We start from the raw sequence: 20,573 nt of genomic DNA, 5'->3' as shown, positions 1-20,573 counted from the left end.
GGCGGTGCGGGGGTCTCGGGGGGCTGAGGGAGGCTGTGGCAGCCCGGGTGGCCGGGGGTTGTGGAGGGCACCCCGCTGCGTTTCGAGGTGGGTGATGTGGGGCTCTTGTGGCCTAGGGTGACTCAGGAGTGTTGGAGGCACCCCGGTGAACTGGGGGGCTGAGGGAGGGGAGGGTCGGGGTGGTTTTTTGGGGGTTTCTTTTTCTACTTAGAGCATGGCTAGGTGTAATGATGGGCAGGGACGGTGCTTTCCCGGAGAGCCTGCGAAGCCTTCCCCGGCCTTGCTGCTCCTCCTTCCCCCTGCCCGGCGCGGAGGAGCCCCTTCATCGCCGGCTCCCGCCCCGAGCGGCTGCCTCCGCCTCAGCCGCCGAAGGCCAAGGCCATCTTTTGTTCCCCTGCAACGACCTGCGGGCCCCGAGTGCCTGCTCCGGGGGTTAACGAGGCCGGCTGGGCTGGGGCTCCGCATCTGCTGCCTCCCAAGCCTGGTTGGTTTTTTTTGGCTAAAACTGCTGCGAATCCCCCTTCCTCAAATGGTCTGTTGAGAGTCGGGTGACTTCTATAGTCAGGGGAAGGTCGTGATTATGAAGGAGTCGGTTAACCAGAAGAGTGCTTATTTGTTCTGAATTGAGATGTTTGCACTAAAAAAACCATATAGCAGTCAGCTCTGTGTCAGTTTGTATGGGAATATTCACAGCACATACTAAGTTACTCTGTGAGCGAGTGCTCTGCATCTTAGCTGCTGGAGAAGTTCAGAAGGATAATTAAGTAGAAAAATTCTACCACCTTTGCCCTGCCTGTTCAATGGTTTTTCTAGGCATTTGAGATCACATTGGTGTTTTGGATGTTGTGCCCCAGTGATCATTAAACAACAGGTAGTTGCCATGAAGCCCTCAACTTACAAATGATAGGTACCTGAGGTTTAATTATCTGATGTCATTGAATTTATGTTCATTCTCAAATACAGAATGACAGACTGCTGCTTGTGCCTGGATAAATATTCTTCTAAAGCGTGCAGCAATTTAATTTTTGTGAACTTTGGCCACAGTGGGAAAACTTGCTGCCTTTCACAATACTTGCTTGCATGCATTGGACGCTGACCACTTTAAACAAAAAGATGCCTTTAATAAAGCCTCCCTTCGCCTTTCACTTTATCACAGCTACTAGCTAATGAACTTGTGAAATGGAATTTAAACCATATCTTGGTTGCAAATATTTTAAATAAGTGCTGAATTACTTTTAATGACTTAATCCTAGAAAGGAGTTTGGTTTTTAGATTTAATACCTAAAATACTGGGCAAATGTGGTGTATGTATATGGGGTCAATTTACTGGGTATTTTAATGATCTGAATCTGGTTTAGCAATGATGCACAAGTAGCTCCATGACAAACCTGAGGAAGCCTCCAAACAAACCTCCCCTGCTTATGGAGCTTGTTTTAGAAGGTGTTGCCAACTTTTTCATGTCCTAGGCTTGTTTCTAAAGTAATTACAGTAAATGACTACAGTCTGTAAAGATCCACTTGATCCACTGTTGTCTCGAGTTTGGAATGAAGGAAAGCAATGATGTTCACTTCAAGTTCTACAAGTTGTTAATGTAAAAACACTTCATGTATAAAATAAGTTGGGCTAAAGTATGAATATGATGAAGAATAAAGAAGGAATGAAGAAATAGCTAATACAGGCATGCTTTGCTTGCCATTGCTTCTGTAGCCATTGTTTGCATTCCATTGCTGATTAAAAGTGCTGTTGTCGGGCTTGCAGACAAAGCAGCTGAGTTCAGTGGAGAGTATGAAATGTGCGCAGAGACTTAAATACAGAAATTAGAATATGTAAGGGCAATGAGATTGAAAACATGACTTAAAACTTTCAGTGGGAGTGTTCTTGTTACCTCTTTATGACAATGAAGACAATAATTTGGAGTCTTCCTCAGCTGATTTTCTGGATTAACATTGACTGCATGATGGAGGATGGAGAAATGAGCTAAGGATTAGCTGTTTGGTCAAATCAAGCATTTGAGATCATTTGGAATGGTTATCCATTGCAGAAAGCCAGCATCTCCACTTGATGATACTGATTACCTTGCATAGGTGGTACAAGTTAACACATCAGTTCTTATGAAAGAAATCACTTTGATAATGGTTTGACAGATAACTAACTGCACTTCTCAGGGGTCATCCTTCATGGACAATGATTATGCCTAGATCTTGCTTAACATACCTTTTGTGCTCTGGTCCTTTTTCTGTTTTTTGCCTGTATCTGTTTAAGAAACACTCAGCGATGTTACTGCTATTAATGTTAAACCTTTAAGAACAGCAGAGGCTCCAATGGAAGTAAAAGGTAGATAGCGTTTAAGTACCTATAATGTGCTGGCTTGCCTGGGATACTTGAAATGTGTTCTTTCTCCACTTCTAACTTATTTTCATCCTTAATCTTAGATGTGACGCAAGCTTTAGTTTCAAGTCCTTCACACTTGAAATACTAGTAAGATTAGATCAGCCTATATGGTCTACTAAAGCTTGTGCATGTCCAATGTAAGAACAGTATTCAAGAAATACCTTTTTAATTACAATTTTTTTTGAGGTTTGCATACCAATAATGTCTATGCTGCAAAGGATTCCTAAGTATTATGTGTCTTACAAAAGCAGCACGTGCTCAGACAGTGCAGGAAAAAGCTAAATAATTTATTTCAGGACTCTGATCCTAAACACACCCTAACTAACCAAATTGGTTTTTGCTGTTTGCTGATGTACAATGTAGTAATGAGACCATGTGAATAAAATAGAGAAATGATTGTCATCAGCCCCTTGCAAAAGCTGTAATTTTGCTTAGCTAGATGCCCTATTACAAGAGACATGACTGTATGTCACTACTGGCTTTAAGGGGTTGGGAATGAACAAACTTGCAAATGATAGAGCTCCCTTTAAAGGATGGGCAGCTTAATTTGTAAGGTTATAATGTTAACTGTGGAAAGTGTGGTATCAACAATTAACTTGCTAGACCCCTAACAAAAGCAGAGGGGCTGTGCAGTGCTGCATTCAGAAGCTTTTGGACGGTCTTCCAAGATCTAACTTTTCATATGAAGATTTTCAATACTTTTAAAACTGCTTTTGAAGCTCCTAATCTTTCCTAGCCAGTGCCAGGCTTCCAACTTCTTCGATTATCTGAAAGTGCATCTGGCTGACCACACCCTCTCATTCATGCTGCGATGTTGTATGTGTTGATGTTCTAGAATGAGTCTGCAGATTTTAAATGCAGAAAATGGAGAAAACGGAGGAAACATCAATGATGACCTAACAGCGGAAGACTGTGGCTTTTTCTTTGCACTGCCGGAACCTACAGGGAGACCTTCCATTCTACGCCTGTCCCAGAAGGAAAACTTGCCACCAAAAAGTGTGTCAAAAGCTATGAAGGTAAACTTTTGCTTTTGTATTGATTATATTCTTTGGCCTTCTATGATCTCTGCTACTGAATGCATATGCTATTTGGAGCTTGAAAATACTGTGGTGTTCATGTTCTTGCTTCCCCCTCCACCCCTTTCTTAAAGGTAACCTTTCAAACTCCTCTAAGAGATCCTCAGACTCGAAAAATCTTAAGTCCTACTATGACAGACAGACTTGAGACTACTTTCACGCTTGAAGATTGCAGTGAAGCCTTGGTGGATGATCTTTTATCCACACCCATCAATGTTGAGTAAGTAATGTATTCACTGCTAGTAGTATTAGCAATGTGGGACATACTCAACTTGATATTTCCCCATTATATACTTGTATAGTTAAAATGTAATTTTGTATTTTATAACAAGGTGTAAACTGCACAAAGGACCAAAATTAATGCTGACTTCGCATGAACTGTTTTTCAAAGATAAAATTTTCTTAAAAGTAATGACAATTATCTTGGTTGTAATATTGAATACTGAACTCTATTTCTAACTATTCAGTAACTAATTTCAGAGATGACTTATGATATGGGTAAATAGTTTGAGAAGAGACACATTAGGCAGAGAATACAAAACTGTTTCCTACAGTAAGGTTTTCATGTGAGACTACAACTATTCTGAAGCTAATCCTTAAAGCTAAGCCTTAAAATTTCTTCTCTTGTATGTTAAGTACAGTTTTATCTCTTTAGATTTTTCTCCTTAAGATACATCTTCTGAAGGGCTAGTTTGAATTGGCACCTTGAGTCAATGAGTATTAAGAGTAAAGAAAATCTAGCAACACAAAGTGAATGTAACATCAATCCCAAGTATGAAAAAGTTTGTGTGCCTTTATAGTCTAGCAGCCTGGGTCTCAAAGTGGCTTATGGTAGCTGTCTAGAGAAGAGCATAAAGTCTGCAGTGTTCCAATTTGGAGTTTTGCAACTATCCTTTACTAGAAATATTGTTATAGTGGTATAATAATACAATGTTATGACAAAATAGGCCTCAATGCATATTTTTGTTACTGACTTTTTTAGCCCCTCTTTAAACTTGTATAAACATCTGACATCTATAATTCCCAGTGGCAGGAAGTCTCAAATTCCCAGTGGCAGGAAGTCTCAGATCTTAGCTTTGTCTTCTGCAAGGAAATAAATCCTTTTGCTTGTTTTTTAACTACCCAGTACTTTCATTTGACCCCTATTCTTGTTTTTGGGGTGGGGACAAGGGATAATGATGGGAACACCTAAATGTTCTTAAATGTATAGGTTTGCTTCAGCTGTTAGCTTGCATGTATACTCTAGTTTAGAAAAGTACTTCTGAGCTAGCCATCACAATTAAATTACTTAATTGCATTTATGCTCCAAATGTATTGCTTGTGAATAAATGAAGACTTAGTACATATAAGGCTCAAGTGAGTTAAAAGGGCTAGCACCAAATTGGTTTTAGTTAGGGCATAACTATGTGTCAAGACATTGCTTTTACTGTCATGTCCTTTCTACTTTTAAAATGTAAGGATTTGTTTGTAGCAAGCTAAAGGACTGAGTGTTGCTGAAGGGTGTCACTTTTGACTAGTCTCAAGTAATTCAAGTTTCAAGCAGGTGTCTTGCTCTTGACTGGCATTTATTAGGTTAAACACTGAAGGAGAATGGGAGGGGCCTGAGTAGTTGAACAAGCCTGCGACTGAACTATTGCAGGGAAGAGGCACTCAAACCGGGTGAGAAGGACTTCCTGAACTCTTATCTCCTGCCTTTGCTTTCGGGTTTATCGAAGTGGTGTTTTTAGTGAGTGGCTTTTGATCATGTTCTGTTGTACAGCAGATATGGATGGCACATAGATAGAATAACTTTACGAAGGGACAAAACAATGGGAGGAAATCCTGTTTCAGGAAGTAATAGCTTAACTCTCTGTAGTCTGAGGCTAAGCCTCAAAAGCTGAGTAGAGTTTTGGGGAAATAAAGTGGAGAGCAATAACCTGTAGAATACCCAGCAGTAGTGAGTACGCAAACTCTTTCTTTAACCTGTTTCTTCTGTTAGAGAATCTTATCCTTTCTCTTACTGGAGAAGTATTTTCTTGTATACTGCTTTGCTCTTCAGATCTGCTGCTGTACAGAGTTTAGAGTGCCTCAGGTCCAAGTTCTGTTTTGGTATGTAGGCCCTCATAGATGAAATGCTGGTGCATACTTTCAGGGGAAAAATATCTGCCAGAATGACCGGACAAAGTAATGACTAGAATGGGAGAACCTGAATCATGACTCGTTTTGGTCCTATACTTGTGAGTCTGTCATGACTTGTAGACGAATCTATATGAAGATGTACTACTAGTTGTGCCTGTGTTTGAGCTGCTTACTGTTAATTCTCCTCCTAAGCAACGTATGCTTCACTGTCTAGTGAAATGGAAATGTCCATGTGCTGTAGTGAGTAGAGCAGTCTCCAGTGATGACTGGCATAAGGTAATGTAGCTGCGTAGAACAGATAGCTTAAGAATACTGACTAGTTTCAAGGATTGATCTCCCTATAGTTCATGTGTACCAGAGCTCATAACTTCTGACTGTTTAGGTGCAACTGAATTCTTGCTGTTATGACATTCTTTTGCTGTCAGTTGCCTTATGTCAGAAAAAAATCAGATTGAGCATACAAAGCTACTTGTGCAAATACCTTTCTAAAGATGACTTCAAATGATGTCTAAAAATAGCTATAGCATGTGTGATCTGACTTTTTTTTAAATGCAGCACATGTCAACAAAAGGCTGAAGCAAATAATACAGTGATAAATACACAAATGCCAGAGAAGGTCAGTGTGGCTCCTTACCCAGATGATGAGATGCCAGTGAAGAGTCGAGGTTCCTACAATCTTGATTTTGATAACTTAAATGACATCAATCCCTTTCAAAGTTCAGTGCAGTTGCAGCATTCTCCTGGAGATCTGCAAAAGTCTCCTGTAAGAGCATCTAGCAGTCCTGAGAAAACTTCTGAAAAAAGTAATGATTCTCTTCTGGATGGTACAGCTTCTTTTGCTTCAACCACAGCAAGTACAGAGCGCTCAAGTGAAGAGGAGAAGACTCCTTTCTCTGGAAAAGAATCTGTATTGAGAGAGCTGGAGTCTAACAAATCCAAGTTGTCTCCTAAGCAAGCAATCAGTGATTCTGTGCAGGATGTGAAGTCTGCTTCTGCAGATGTGAGCCAAATTGATAATTCAGTGGGATTAGCAGAAGCACCTACACCTCCTGTACAGTTATCTGGCAATTTAGGTCCCAGTAGTTCTGATGTAACTAATTCTTCTAAAACTGGGGAATTGAAGCTTCAGAATGTTTCAGTAGCAGAAAAAGCTTCTGCAGAAGAGTCAAAGCGTACAGAAGAGCTGGCTATCTCCAAAGGGGAACATGCAGAAAAGCCAGGTGTCACCAAGGCTGGACCAGTAAAACTGGAATTTGACTTTGATAATACCACTGCTAGAAAGCCACCTCCTAAGAAACTAGGTAAAAGACCTGGAATTAAGCCACCTTCCAAAAAAACTCCTATTACCAAGACGAAAACAGAAAATACTGAAGTGCAAAATAAAAGTAATGTGGAAGATGAAATCCCTGTTCCCAAAGCATCTTATAAGTTTGACTGGGACAAACTTGATGATCCAGACTTTAATCCATTTGGAGGAGGCTCTAAAATTTCCATCTCACCCAAGTGTTCTAAACCTAGCCCTCAGAAAGTTCACCTGCAAGAGGAGCAGGATAGTATGTCATCAAGAAGGGAACCTCTTCCAGTGGAGCAGGATAATGGACCAAGTACCTGTGAAACTCTTGAGAAAAGAGAACCCAAAAGTCCGTAAGTAAATCTGTAGCTGAATGTAGAAGCACCTTGAACTCGCTTGCGGAAAAGGTAGTTATGTGGTATCTCTAACAAGTTGATTCCTACCTCCTTGACTTCCTCCCTCCACGGCTGGCTGAGTCTGTTGCACATTGTAACCTTTAACACAATACGTTGCAACAGCAAAGATCTTGTTGGGGAAACCATCCTGAGATAGCTAGCTCTAGGCAAAAGATGCTCTTAAATCTGGAGGAATGGGAGAAAACAGGCTTATATGGGAAAAGCATTAGTACCTTGGTCAAGTGGCTCTCTTCCCACTCTTCCAAGATTAGAGTAAAATGTGGAGAATCAGGTGGCTGCTGCTGTCTTTCAAAAAAACGGGTAAGTAGGCAGCAGTGTTGCACATCATGCAGCATGTGAAGGGACTAGGCAATTCGGTTCTCTGCTTAGTGTCCTGACTGAACTATGAGGTGCTGTTTCTTCCTTGCATGTTCTTGGTATCTGAATGCTCTCTCCAATAAAAAGGCCTGTCACTGTAGTTGCATTTTTTTGGCACCACATAAAACTTTATTTGAGAATGGGAGATGTTGTGTTGCCTTTCCTAGAAAGTTTCACTATTAAAATGTCAGCATTACTACAGATAGCCAGGTGCCTACCAGAACTAGACTGGCACAAGAAGTTCATTTGACAGAAATGTTTGCTCTCTTGCTCCCTGTGTAACATGATCAGCTACTGTTTACCAAGCTGAAAAGTTAAGTTTGCGCTGTCAGCAGTAACTGAAGTGTTGGACTTCTCTAATGAAGTTCTGTGCTTTACACCAATAATCACTGCATTACTTTGGAAAGAGTAGCAGGCTGATTGTAATTCTGTTCTTAATTAAACAAAAAGCCTGTCTTTAATTAAAAAAAATGAGCTTAAATGGAAATAAGAGAACAGTGTTAAGTGAATAGGAATAAGCGATACTGCTGTGACTTTCTGCTTCTCAGATAACACTGCTTCTGATGGAGGGAGAGCTTTCTGTCATTTAACTTGTCACCAGGCAAGACAGTGAATTTACATCCCCACCCTCCATAAAGCTTCCTGTACTGTGGCAGTAGAAACTCTCAAAGAAGCTTACTTTGGTCAAAGCTTCAGTATATCTGGTAATACAGAACTTGGAACTGTCTGTGTGACTTGGATTTTGGTTTTTTTTTTTCTTTAGGGAAATCAGCAAACAGACTGTGGTAGAAGACAAGCCAAGAACTCAAGAAGACAAGCCAGGAGTTCAAGCAGCAGCTGAACTTCCAGGAGAGATAGCCATGGTAAGGTATAGGAAAGATAGCCAGTTCTTGCCGAGTTGTTCCATGAAACGGAGTTCTTTGACTTAACCTTGTCAAACCCGTGTTTGTTATTTTTGTCTAAGAATTGGTGTGTTTATGCATCTTCAGCAGCTCTAGAATGACTATCAGCTGTGCAGACTTGTCTTTTGAAGGTAACATCAGAGACAGCCAAATTGGTACCTTGGTATTTAGTATCTCTTTTTGATCAGCAGTCACATATAAGGACAAACATAAGGGTGTGGACTCTAAAAAAAAAAAAAGTGACTGCTGTATCATGTGAGCTGCACTCAGTGTTGGTAGCTTAGTTTCTATGCCTGTGAACTCTTGATTTATTATGCTGGCTGCCCAGCTAGTTTATGACAAACCAATTTGATCATTGTGATTTTCATTGCATTTAAATCATTATTTTAACAGTAAAGGATTGTTTTTCTCATCAGGAGAAGCAAATGAGCCCATCTAAAATGTCTCCAGCTAATGTCCCCTCTCAAGATAATTTGGTTTCTGCTGACAGTGGAAAAAAGTCAATGTCTGCAGAAGAAATTAAACCTAGTTCCCACAGAACTGAAATAGCAGCAGATGAGCAGACAGCTAACACTGAACCTGAAGAGCTCTTCAGACCATCATCAGAAGGTAAGGGCATTTCTTTAGAACAGACTGAAAAGATATTGTTACAATAACCTCTGTGTATGTATTCCTCTACTTCAGTTTTGGCATGGATTCTAGTTTTTCTCTCATCTTGCTCTTCTGAAAGGACTGTAAAACCTACAATGACTAGCATGGGTGGGAAACGTACCTAAGCGTATTTCTAACTTTCTCTGGATTAAGCTAAATTCAAAAAGCTGGCTATTAGCATTCAGCTGCCTGGAAGGATAAATTTTAGGCTGGTACAGAAACAATCTGTTTAGAGTTTCAGTGGCAGCTTTCTGTGCTGAAAAAATGCTCCCTTAATACCAGAAGTGATTTTTTAAGGACTCTCTAAATTGAGGGCACTAGAGCTGTGCAACTGCCTGTATTTGTGAGTCTTGTAGATTACTGCAGGCCTTAGCACTACTTGAATACTGACTTCATATCGCAGTACGGATGGTCTTTCTGCACTTGCATGCCTGTCTTGAAAGCTTACTACATAGCTGTGACTTAACCACCTGGAAGGGTTATTCCTTGTAGGAGCATTGTGTGGAAGAATGAGCAAATTATTTGACTGCAGTGCAGTCTGTTACTTATCTTGATACTTGAGTGGAATCAGTATATTGAGAAATGGCTATAAATTCATTGTTCAAATCCGAGCACTGTGCTAATTTTCATAGTGAGATTGCCAATCTTACTCTTTTATGGGGCACTGTATAAAAGAGTAGAATATCTGAGTGTGCTTGCCACTTTAACCATAGAACAACAGAAGTTCTTCAGCTGAGTGTTAAATTCTATATATTCTTACAGGTATTTAGGGACAAATGGAAGCTGTAAGTTTGTTTAGCTTAGAAATCTTTGCCTGATTTTTTTATTTTATTTTTTTCAGGTCCAGATAGAAATACAGTATTTTTAGCAAGTGAAACTAGAGCTCATGAGATGGGAGCAGGGATTTATTTGCTTTATACACATATCTATTTGTTTCTGTCTGTGGGTCCTTCACTGTAAGACAATATGACAATATTGCATCTTCATTGTATCACTTCCTTTTCCAGTTCTAGGAATGGGCATAGAAATAGACTATCTGGAACAGTTTGGGACTTCATCAGTAAGTATGACACTGAAATGTTTTGTTTGCTTCCCTGGCAGAGGGGAGAGGAAAGGAAGATGAAACTGTCAAGCCTTAAACGTTTTCATGAACTAACTTCACTTTGAACTTGCCCACAGAAATATAGGTTCTATTCCAACAGAATGTGTTGACAAGGCTGGGCAGGGGGTGGTGGTGGAAGAAAATGTAGTTATAAGCAATTCTGCTAAGGATCAGAGGTCTTTTGCTTTTAGTTTGCAAAGGTGCTATTTTACTTTAATAGCTGTGAAACTGACGTGGATGATCTTTCACCTCTCTGGTTGCCAAAACTGCAAGAACATAATGCTTTGAAAGTGCAGGATCATTGTTTTGAAAATATTTTTTTCTAAGCTCTTTTGTTTTATGGGCAGTTCCAGGAAATCTGTCTCTAAATTGGGCATGTCATGTTTTAATCAGTTCAGCTTAGTTATTCTTTCTCCTACTTTGGTCCAGAGAAGGAGTGAATACACTGAATTGAAATTGTTTTTGATCATGCTGTGTTTGTCCTTATTGTTGTATGACATACACTGCTCATTCAGCTTACAATACTATCTTTCCCTTTCAGTGTCTTCTGCTGGTTTTGAATAGTTCATAAATGTTTGCCCTTTTGGTTCTGTCTGTGAGCAGATCAAGTTCACTTGATAGTACATAAGGACGTAAGCGTGTGGGCACTGAGTTCTCTTATGTAATTTTTCTCCTGAGAACAATGCCCTGGCCACTGAAGAATACTTACCCTCTCTCCAGAGGATTACTTACGTGCGTGTGTGGGATGTGTGTGTTATGCTGTGAAGCAACATACCTGTCGGTTTATGCCTCTTTCCCCTCAGTTCAAAGAGTCTGCCTTGAGGAAACAGTCACTGTATTTGAAGTTTGACCCTCTATTGAGAGACAGTCCAAGAGAACCAATTTCTGGTACTATTGAAACAAATATGAATATCATGACAGCTCAACTTCAGCATGGGTAGGTATTGACTTAATCTAAGTTGTAGTACATGGCTTTACAAAGAAAGGCAGCGCTTGAATGTAATGGTGTATGTTTGTTCATTTCTAGTCCTGTTGCTGATTTAAGTAAATTGCTTGAAGAAGCTGAAAAGCCTGCAGTGAGTCTTCAAAATGAAGAAAAACCAAGAGGACTGGATCTTCTAGGAACATTTACAACTTCTGTAAGGGTGTCTGGAATGGTATCAGGTTTCCTGTTGATATTTTGGGAAAGGGATGGGCTAGGTTGTGGATTTAAGACTTATGCAGATATTCTAAGGATTGCAGAATACTTAATGCTTATTTAAACTGTTCTCTTAAACAGATTGGATACTCACTTATATCAAAGTTGAACTTTTTGATAGACTTCATTTTCTTAAGTATTAAAAATCTTTTTTATGGAAACTGGTGGCACTGCACGTGGTCTAGGTGAATTTGAGCTGTTTTTTAACAATGCTTTAATCAAGCAATCTTTTTCATGCAGCTGAAGCCACAAAAATAAGACAAGCTTGTATTTTAATTGCAGTGCTGGGATGAAAAGCAAGCTTGTATTTTAATTGCAGTGCTGGGATCAAATTTCTTTGATTAAACTTGATGCTCTACAGTCTAAGGTTTGAACAGCCTTTTATGAACAGATCTGCACAAAGCAGTTCATCCTGAAATGGTGCCTTTTCGCTGGTGGGGAACAGCATGGTGTCATTTGCTTTGTTTCTGATAGCTATAATTGGTGGATAGCAGTTTCTGTTACATCTTAAAGATAACTACATAGTTCTAAAAGTTATCTACAAAGTAAGAAAGTTATGGTAACAAAGTTATGGAGGTATTTTGGATGTTTAAGTAAAATATGTTGACTTAGCATCGAATAATCTGACCTAGCATAGAGCTAATCAATGGCATGAAAATAGGAATCTGAAACTCGGCTTTTTGGTTTTTTCCCTCACAGGACACAGGTCCCCTAATTCCAGACTCCCTGACTAGTGATGTTCCTTCACTCCCTTTTGCTGCTTCCACAAACACTGCAGTGGATGCTATTATAGATGTGCTAAAATACAGCCAAAAAGACATGGATGCAGCTGTTGAAATGGTTAAGAGAGAGGTATGGTGATCCTTCAAAGCAGAGCTTTGCATAGCCTTTGAAAGTTCCTTTTGTTTAGATTATCTGGTATAAATCTCTATACTTGGTAATTCTTTCCATTGTACTTGACATAAGCATCTCATTCTGAAAAGCTTGCTGTGCACTTGGTAGGAGCAGTAGGTATAGAACTCTTCAGAGCTAATATATAAACAAATACGGTAAACTTCGCTATTAGTCAGGTTCTGCCTTAGAACTGGTCAGTATTAAAAAGCATCTGTTATCAGATGGAATGGTTAGGCTTAATATCAGTGATCTGAATACTCTTTATTAAACTAGCCAGGAAATACCTGTTCTTGCCAATGGGACCGAGTGGCTGCTTCTGATGTAACTTCCTTAAAACAAGATAAAACTGTAATGTCAATTCAGTGCAGTGATCAATTTTTTTGTGGGATGGGGAGGTACAAGAGTATGTTCAGCTAATAAAATAAGTGAGATCTGGAGCTCACTCTGGAAGAGAAAAACATCAGTGGAGGAGGGAAGTTGGTGGTATTTCAAGCATATTCTGTAACTATATCACTACAGGAATTGCTTTTGAACCCCCATCTTACTGATGCAAGAAGAGTTATGTATCCAGTCACTTCAAAAATCTGAGCACTTGATTCATTATAGCTTCTGGGTTATGTAACCTTACAAATACTAAATAATGGAAGGGGAGTATTTAAGCATAAATGTCCTTAAAGCTAATTGTGTCACTTCAAATTAACTTCAGAAGAAAACGGAGCATTCAAAATTCCTGACTAGCTATACTGCTGGCAGTGACACTAAGGACACCAAACGAAGATGACCTGTGATTATTTGCTACTTTAGTTATTCTTTCCCTTTGGAGTACAAAGATACTAGCTTTTCTAGGAGTAACTTTTGCTTTCTGTCATTTAGGAGGACACTTTTACCCAGCATACTGTCTAGTACAGGAGAACAAGTGTAGCTTTGACAGGGGACAGCTCCTAGTGTATTGATCTAAAATGAAAAATTTATATAACAGGGGGTAAAGCTTGTAATATCTTAAAATTGGTGCTCTAATCTTTCATTTCAAAGAACTATTTTAAATGTCTGAACATAGTTGTAGCAAGACAGGTGTGACTGGATGACTCCAGCTGTGTCACATAAATAAAAATGCTTGGAATTACTGTATTAACTTGAAAGGAAGACAGACTAAATTTTAAGATGACTTTTTTGGTGCAACAACTCAAGAGTGAGAGGAGAGGAAAAAACTGTTTTCCTTCTGGGCAAATACAGCACTTCGTGAAAGTGTGCTTTTTTTTGGGTCTACTGAACCATTTCACCATTTCTGAGTTTGCAAATGGGAAGTTCCTAACCAGTTTCCATCTTCCCATATTTTTGCTTTTGTAACATTTGTTTCTAGCCTAACTTTTGTTAATTCTTTCTCTTTATATTTTGGTACGTTCTTTTTTACTTGTGCCCCACTTCTTGTCATCTGAAATATTACAATACATTTAAAATGAGTTTACTCTAAAACAAATACTGAAAAGCAGCGTACTACAGTGTATCATGCAACTTTGAGGGGAAATCAGCAGTAATCATGTGCTCTCACCTTCTCTTGTTTAAAGTTCCAGGTTGTTTTATGTATTTTGGGCCTTTGTCATTGAAGGCCTCCCACATGGCAGTCAACTATTAGTGTTACAGTTCTTAATAGAAACCCCAGGACAAAATTAAGTTCATGGAGTCTGCACAAAGCATATAGCAAAGAATGCTTATACTGCTTAATACTGTTACTGTGAGTTCTGCTTTAATTCAGCTGATGTGAAATAGGTATGGTTATTCTTAAATGAACTGAGGTGTCTTTAAATTTGGAATCATGGTAGGGGGAGGATTGAGTGTTTGAATACAAATGACTCCCAACAACAATTGATCTTGACTAGAGTAGCCTTCTGGTATTTGCTCTTTCCTGTGTTAAGATTAGCAGATTTGTGTGGCTTATTTTGTCTGCCTTGTAAATAAAAGGGAAATGTCACTTGAGGGAATATTACTTCTTGAGAGAACGTTACCGGCCAATGAACAATGATCCACATATAGGATGAATAAGAGTAGCCAGGAGATTGGCTGAGTTGGCTCTGATATTGCCATTTGAGAGGTTGGTAACATTGAGTGGGAATCATGTATGTGAAATCTACACATCAAGCTACATCTTATTTGACTCAACTTTGTAATGTAACACTTAATTTTGAATCTGTTAGCAGTTAGAACTTGTTTTTCTCCATATCAAGTTAAGTGTACCTAAGCTGCCCTTTAGACTGTTCCAAGTATCAAATCTTGTATCTCTTCCTGCGCAAGAAATAAATGTTTACTTTTTCCCCTCAAAGGTTCAAGAGAAACAGTTGGAGACACAGGAATGGAAGAAGAAGTATGATAAGCTTCATATGGAATACAAGGAAATGGGGTATGAATATGTCTTGATTTTTATATCTACTTACTTACTCCAGCTGCTTTCTCTAACTTATGTTCAACATTGTTTTTCATGTTTTTTTTTAGAAAAATAGTTGCTGAGTTTGAAGGTACAATAACGCAAATGATGGGTAAGTTCCATATTTATACTTTGAATGGCTTGGGACGGGTGGGGCATGCTTAGCCTAAGGTTACTAACTGAAGTTAGTGCTCTTTCACTTCTGCTGGCATTGATATTTCAAGTGCTTCCAGGGTGAGTGTAAGGCTTCAGACAAGTTAGAGTAACACTTTTATGCATATTCATACAGACATGATATCACTCAGTAGATAATGATGACTTCCTGAATCAGGCGTGAACACATCTAACTCTTTCTTATTCTCCAGTGGAGTGTGAGCTGTTGGCTTATTAAACACAAGGTGCAGACAACTGGATCTGCCAGTTTTAACTGTTTATCTGACCTCATTTAAGTGATAAGATGTCAATAGGAGTTCTTGCTGGACAGACCTGGCCTTTGCTTCAGTCAAGTTTGTGGCTTCAATGCTAGGAAGACATTAAATGAAACTCATGTTGTATAGGTACATTCTCCTGGTTCAAAGCTGAATAGCCAAATCCGTGCCTTGCTTAAATTTAGTTCTTCAGGGAGACAGAATATTATGTCAGCTTTCTTGTGCTTCTTTAACTCGGGTGTGCTGACAAAAACTTGTCCTGAAAGAGTTTGCTATGCTAGTTTGGCTTGTTATCCCAGTCTCCTCCAGTTCTTCCAGCTATATTCTTCCAGTGTGTATTCAAACAGATATTTTTGGATTCCTTGCTTCTATCACACCACTTGAGGCTCCTGTTACGGTAAACTTGGGTGTAGTATTTTGACTATATTGCAGGAGAAACAATGCTTTGGGCAAGCACCTTATAATTGGTCTTTAACGGCCTTAGGATTGGTCTGAGGTAGTAAGTAGCAAAGAGTATAACTGCTTCCTTAAAAGCAAAGATATGGTGTCCTTCCAGAGGAGAGGCTATGTTATGAAATCCTTTTTTGCTTAAGAGGAAGAACTGAAGGTGTGGGGGTTATCTGTCCATACTATGGAACTAGTTTTATGCTAATGTAATAACTATCATGAGTATAACCCTGTTAACTCCACTTTCTTTAGAGGATGCTCAGAAGCAGAAGGAATTTTCAAAGAAGGAAATGCAGAGGATGGTGGAAGAGAAGCAACAAGTTATTTCAGATCTGAACTCTATGGAGAAATCTTTCTCTGAACTCTTCAAACGATTTGAAAAACAGAAAGAAGTGCTAGAGGGTTACCGCAAAGTAAGATGCTATAATGCAAATAATATCCTTCCAGGATAAATGAGACTTAGTGGAGAGGAAATGAATTTCTAGAGCAGTCATTAGTTAGCTAGTATAGGTACTACCTGTAAAACCAGGTGCTAAGTTGTTTATTAAAGATTTAAAAAATTACTGGTTTGTTGTATTTAGTGGCTGCCTTAAAGTATAACTATCTCTCTGTTAGAAGCCAAAGTTTCTTCGAACAGATGAATGAGCTGTTTCTTGCTGCATGCATATCATTTTTCTGTTAATCATAGAGACAGACTCTCATGTAGCAACTGCTGTATAAGGGCAGCTTGTTTCCTCTGCATCCTGTTGAATGGATGGTGAAGAGAATTTGCTATTACAAATCAAAATGATAATACCTTATTGGGTGTTCTTTAGCTTAAAAAAACCCCAACATGGTAAAGTCAGGCCTGTGTTCTGCAGCATCTTCAGAGACTGGAGGAATGAAGCTAATGAGGAGCATAAGCTATGGTTTCTTACTGCATGAAATGCATAAAAATTGATTCAGTTGGTGTTTAAAAAAGTGGCTTCAGATTTTTTCCTTCAGTTATCCTTTAATGTCCCCTATTTACTCAAGCTTAGAACTAACCTGTTATAAGGTTCATGGTAGTCTAGGTTTGAGCAACAGTTGTAATGGCTGTTATGACTTAAGTTTCTGCTTTACTAACATGTCAGACTTCCTTTATGTTGTGTCTGTTCCGTCTTTCCACCCTAAATTCAGAAGCCCTTTTAGCACAGAGTTAAAGCATCACTTGGAAACAGAGTTGCTAAATTCAAAAGCTGGAATTAGTAGGAAGTCTTAGCACTTGTTTCAAACAGTTCCAACTTGCTGTACTAGCTAATAAAATTGGGTGTCATAGTGTCTGTGCCTACCAAGGTAACTTTCTTGCTGTTAATGTTGGATTCACTTACATCAGGGTCCAAAGCCTGAATCTTTCCAAGGATTCTCTGAAGTAATTGAATTTCTAGCTATTCTTAGGACAATTGTAAGCTAAGACAAAGCTGATTTAAAAAAAAAAAAAGAACACACAAAACTGATTAGTGACCTTTGTTTCAATGACCTTTCCCCTTTATTTAGTAGCAAACTTTACTAAACAGAGTATGTTGGGAGGGCAATGGGGTGAATAAATGTTAGTTTGCAAAGTTAAGAGTTGAAAGGGGGAACTTTAGTCCCTATGTAGGTCTGTAGGACTTCACAGTTGTTCTTGTTATTCTGATGAGCGAATACTCTTGCTTCAGTGTAGTCAGATAGCCCCTTTGTGAAGTGGAGAGACTCTTCCATGTACTAGCACAGAAGCTAACTAAGCTTCTTATTCTTGGGACAGAATGAAGAAGCTCTGAAAAAATGTGCTGAAGAATACCTGGCTAGAATTAAAAAAGAGGAGCAGAGATATCAGGCGCTAAAGGCACATGCTGAAGAAAAGCTGCATCAGTAAGTACCATGTCAAGAAGCCAAGTACTGGGAGTGAAAAAACATAGTTTTCACAGTTGCTGCAAAATGTGGTTCATTAATGCTAAAACTTGGCTTAAAACACTTTTAGTTTGGAGATTGATCCAAAGTACGAGAATCTAGTGTGATTCTGTGAACAGTTTTGCTGTGCTGTCTGAAGGGGATGTAAACACCATCTTGCTTCCATTTCAGAGCAAATGAGGAAATTGCCCAGGTACGAAGCAAAGCTAAATCAGAGACTGCAGCACTACAAGCCAGTCTCCGCAAAGAACAAATGAGGATCCAGTCTTTAGAGAGGAGCCTTGAACAAAAGGTTAGTCAAAATGCCATGAGTGACTCTCTTCAAGCTATTGCCTTAGACTAGGTCAAGAACTGCCTTGTACCAGTGCTAGAAATAGCCAGGCTAACTGTGCTGGCTTTGGCTGCTGTACTGGCAGGCTTTGGGAAATAGGCACTGAAACTTAAGGCACAACTCTGTCAAGAGTCATCTGTGTGTTTAGATTTTTCTGGAGCAAAAGGTTTGTTCCCATAGGTGGGTCGCAGAAGTGATCAATCCAGGCTACTCTGTCAGGAGGTTATCTGAACTACTGAAGGAGATGGTGATCTAAAACTTAAACATGTCCCAGGGCAGAATCTGGGAATGAATCTTGAATAACTGTCTGGTTCAGCCTGTTCATAAACATATGATTTGCAAGCTCTCAGCACTAATACAGATGCTTTTGTATTGACTGAACTCTTGCAATAATTTTCAGGCCGTTAATCATTGTATTTGATGGCGGTATTTCATATTGCATAGATAAAGTCTTAGAATGTTTTGTAAAGGCACATCAGTTTCCTTTGTTAGAACCCTTCAAAGGAAAAAGCTTTTTGAAGGTTAAAAGTCATATTGCTGGAAATGCATGCTATTAGTTTTACTGCATCATGGTTGTATCTTTGCCGGCATGGAAGACTCAAAAATAGATAATGCTGACACATTCCTGTTAGGGAAAAGTCCCACATTTGTGTTAGTCTTTAGGCTTATGGCTAAGGTTTGCATAGCTGGTGTTACAGTAGGCCTGTAACTTGAGAGATGAGGCAAGCCATTTAACACAGAACTAGTTTTGTTCCTGTTATAAATACAGTAACATTTTATATTAAAAACTTTTACTAAAATAGTTTGAACATATAAGGAATTATACAAACTAGAAATTATTGCCACATGTCAGTAAAAGTATAAAGCGTCATCCTACAGAGTTGTCTGTCTTGTGAAGATGAAAATCTAAACTGTCACTATCTTGAATTTCAATGTATCTAACAAAAAGACTTTGAGTCTGAAAAGTCTTATTTTCCTAGATCAGTTGGTCCCCCTAAAATAGTTTGAACATATAAGGAATTATACAAACTAGAAATTATTGCCACATGTCAGTAAAAGTATAAAGCGTCATCCTACAGAGTTGTCTGTCTTGTGAAGATGAAAATCTAAACTGTCACTATCTTGAATTTCAATGTATCTAACAAAAAGACTTTGAGTCTGAAAAGTCTTATTTCCCTAGATCAGTTGGTCCCCAGGTATTATGGGAAAGTCTGTAGAAGTAGAGACAGTATAGTGGATATACTTTCAGCATACCTGAAATTCACCACTTTTTTGTCTTCAACAGACTAAAGAAAATGATGAACTAACGAAAATCTGTGATGATTTGATCTTGAAGATGGAAAAAATTTGATAGCTTAACTGTCTTGTAAATATGTCTAGTCTCTCTGACTTCCTGTCTTGTTCACTTGCTTTTTTAATTATGTATGTGAGGAAAAAATAAAACTCTTGATTTGCACTTGTCTTGCATATTATTGGCTGTATCTTTTGTAGGAAATGTCAATAAACTGACAAGTTCATGAATACTTAAGTTCAGTTGGTGCTTCCAGTAGGTAACAAGTCTTGCATAACATTTTCACATGTCACTCAAGGGAAAAACTTAAGTCTCACCCTCAGTCTTTTCGCTGTGTAAGAACGCCAAGGTTCTGTACACATGACCTGGCTTTGCTGGTGAGGATCAGCATCGGCCATGTCTCTATTTTGCACTTCCTGCTGTCTCACTTGAATCAAAACATTCCAGAGTTAGAAGATTGTAATAAAACTTGACCTGTCACAAATGCTATAAAGTAAAAACTGGAAGTTTAAACAGACTAGATGTCATACCCTGTCAACAGCTACCTATAGTCCTTTTTCGTAAGACACTTGCTTATTGGTGTGAACCTTTAGAAGACTTGCTAAATGTTTGCAGTAACCCAAGCCCATTACTAATCTTGAAAGTGAATAATAAGCAAAATATCTCATATGGTTGTCTTGTACTTTTATTGGTGTGAACCTTTAGAAGACTTGCTAAATGTTTGCAGTAACCCAAGCCCATTTTGAAAGTGGAAAGTGAATAATAAGCAAAATATCTCATATGGTTGTCTTATTTGTGAACTGTGAACAGAACATGGGGGGGAGGGGTGGGATGATGTTTTTTTTAAATTTAGTGATGCAAAAAAAAAATTTGGAACTTCAGGTTTGTGGGGGTTTTTTTAAAGAGGAGCTGGAGTGATTCTGTTTTTGCAGACAAGCTAAGCAGAGTACTGAATAGCGGGACACATTGCTTGCTACTCTTATCTCCATGATTTTTTTTTTCATGTCACTAATCTGTCTGATGCTATTGACTCTCCAGTCACCAGTCGAGAGCTCCCTGCCACTTGCCTGTAATGGAAAGCCTTGAGAGATACAGGCTGCAGGTCACAGGTTATGATGAAGTCAGCTTTAAGGAGGGCAGTAGCAGACATTTCAGATAAGCTGTTATTACCTAACAGACATTAACAGGGTTGTCTTATTGCAAGCTACAGCTTTTTATTTCTAATATTACAGGGAGGTCATTCCCTCACTTGCCTGACTAGTAGCTGCCTTTTCCTCTCAGAAGGGCTGTTGCTGCTGGGGGTGCTTGTAGGTGTGCTTGGAGCCCTTCCCTTACATGTATGATAAAATGAGT

The 20,573-nt window shown here is 39.0% G+C and overlaps 1 protein-coding gene across 3 annotated transcripts; it reads left to right on the top strand.

Annotated features, from left to right (window-relative positions):
• Positions 1-3,210: 3,210 nt before the first annotated feature.
• On the top strand, positions 3,211-19,385 carry TACC3 (transforming acidic coiled-coil containing protein 3). 3 transcript variants are annotated; one of them, XM_009285412.1, is made up of 15 exons: positions 3,211-3,407; positions 3,542-3,687; positions 6,141-7,229; positions 8,413-8,512; positions 8,968-9,160; positions 10,210-10,262; positions 11,108-11,241; positions 11,332-11,443; positions 12,202-12,354; positions 14,715-14,791; positions 14,884-14,927; positions 15,943-16,103; positions 17,453-17,559; positions 17,770-17,890; positions 19,215-19,385. In XM_009285412.1, exons 1-15 carry the CDS (start codon positions 3,228-3,230, stop codon positions 19,278-19,280), a joined length of 2,736 nt encoding a protein of 911 aa, XP_009283687.1. In that variant the 5' UTR covers positions 3,211-3,227; the 3' UTR covers positions 19,281-19,385. The 3 variants fall into 3 exon arrangements, with proteins under 3 accessions (XP_009283687.1, XP_009283686.1, XP_009283688.1); XM_009285411.1 differs by having other exon boundaries at positions 11,332-11,461; XM_009285413.1 differs by lacking the exons at positions 3,211-3,407; positions 3,542-3,687 and adding an exon at positions 5,052-5,126 and having other exon boundaries at positions 11,332-11,461.
• The last annotated feature ends 1,188 nt before the right edge of the window (positions 19,386-20,573 follow it).

Source organism: Aptenodytes forsteri, unplaced genomic scaffold (genome assembly GCF_000699145.1).
Source record: "Aptenodytes forsteri isolate BGI_AS27 unplaced genomic scaffold, ASM69914v1 Scaffold88, whole genome shotgun sequence".
Taxonomy (NCBI): domain Eukaryota; kingdom Metazoa; phylum Chordata; class Aves; order Sphenisciformes; family Spheniscidae; genus Aptenodytes; species Aptenodytes forsteri.
The sequence above is the reverse complement of the archived record's forward strand: the minus strand, read 5'-3'. Positions and strand labels throughout refer to the sequence as shown.

Bases quoted from the DNA above. Each gene is read 5' to 3' on its own strand.
- TACC3 (XM_009285411.1), top strand. From the start codon at position 3,228: ATGAGTCTGCAGATTTTAAATGCAGAAAATGGAGAAAACGGAGGAAAC. The intron at 11,242-11,331 runs GTAGGTATTGAC...GTTCATTTCTAG, and splicing joins ACAGCTCAACTTCAGCATGG to TCCTGTTGCTGATTTAAGTA. The intron at 12,355-14,714 runs GTATGGTGATCC...TTCCCCTCAAAG, and splicing joins TTGAAATGGTTAAGAGAGAG to GTTCAAGAGAAACAGTTGGA.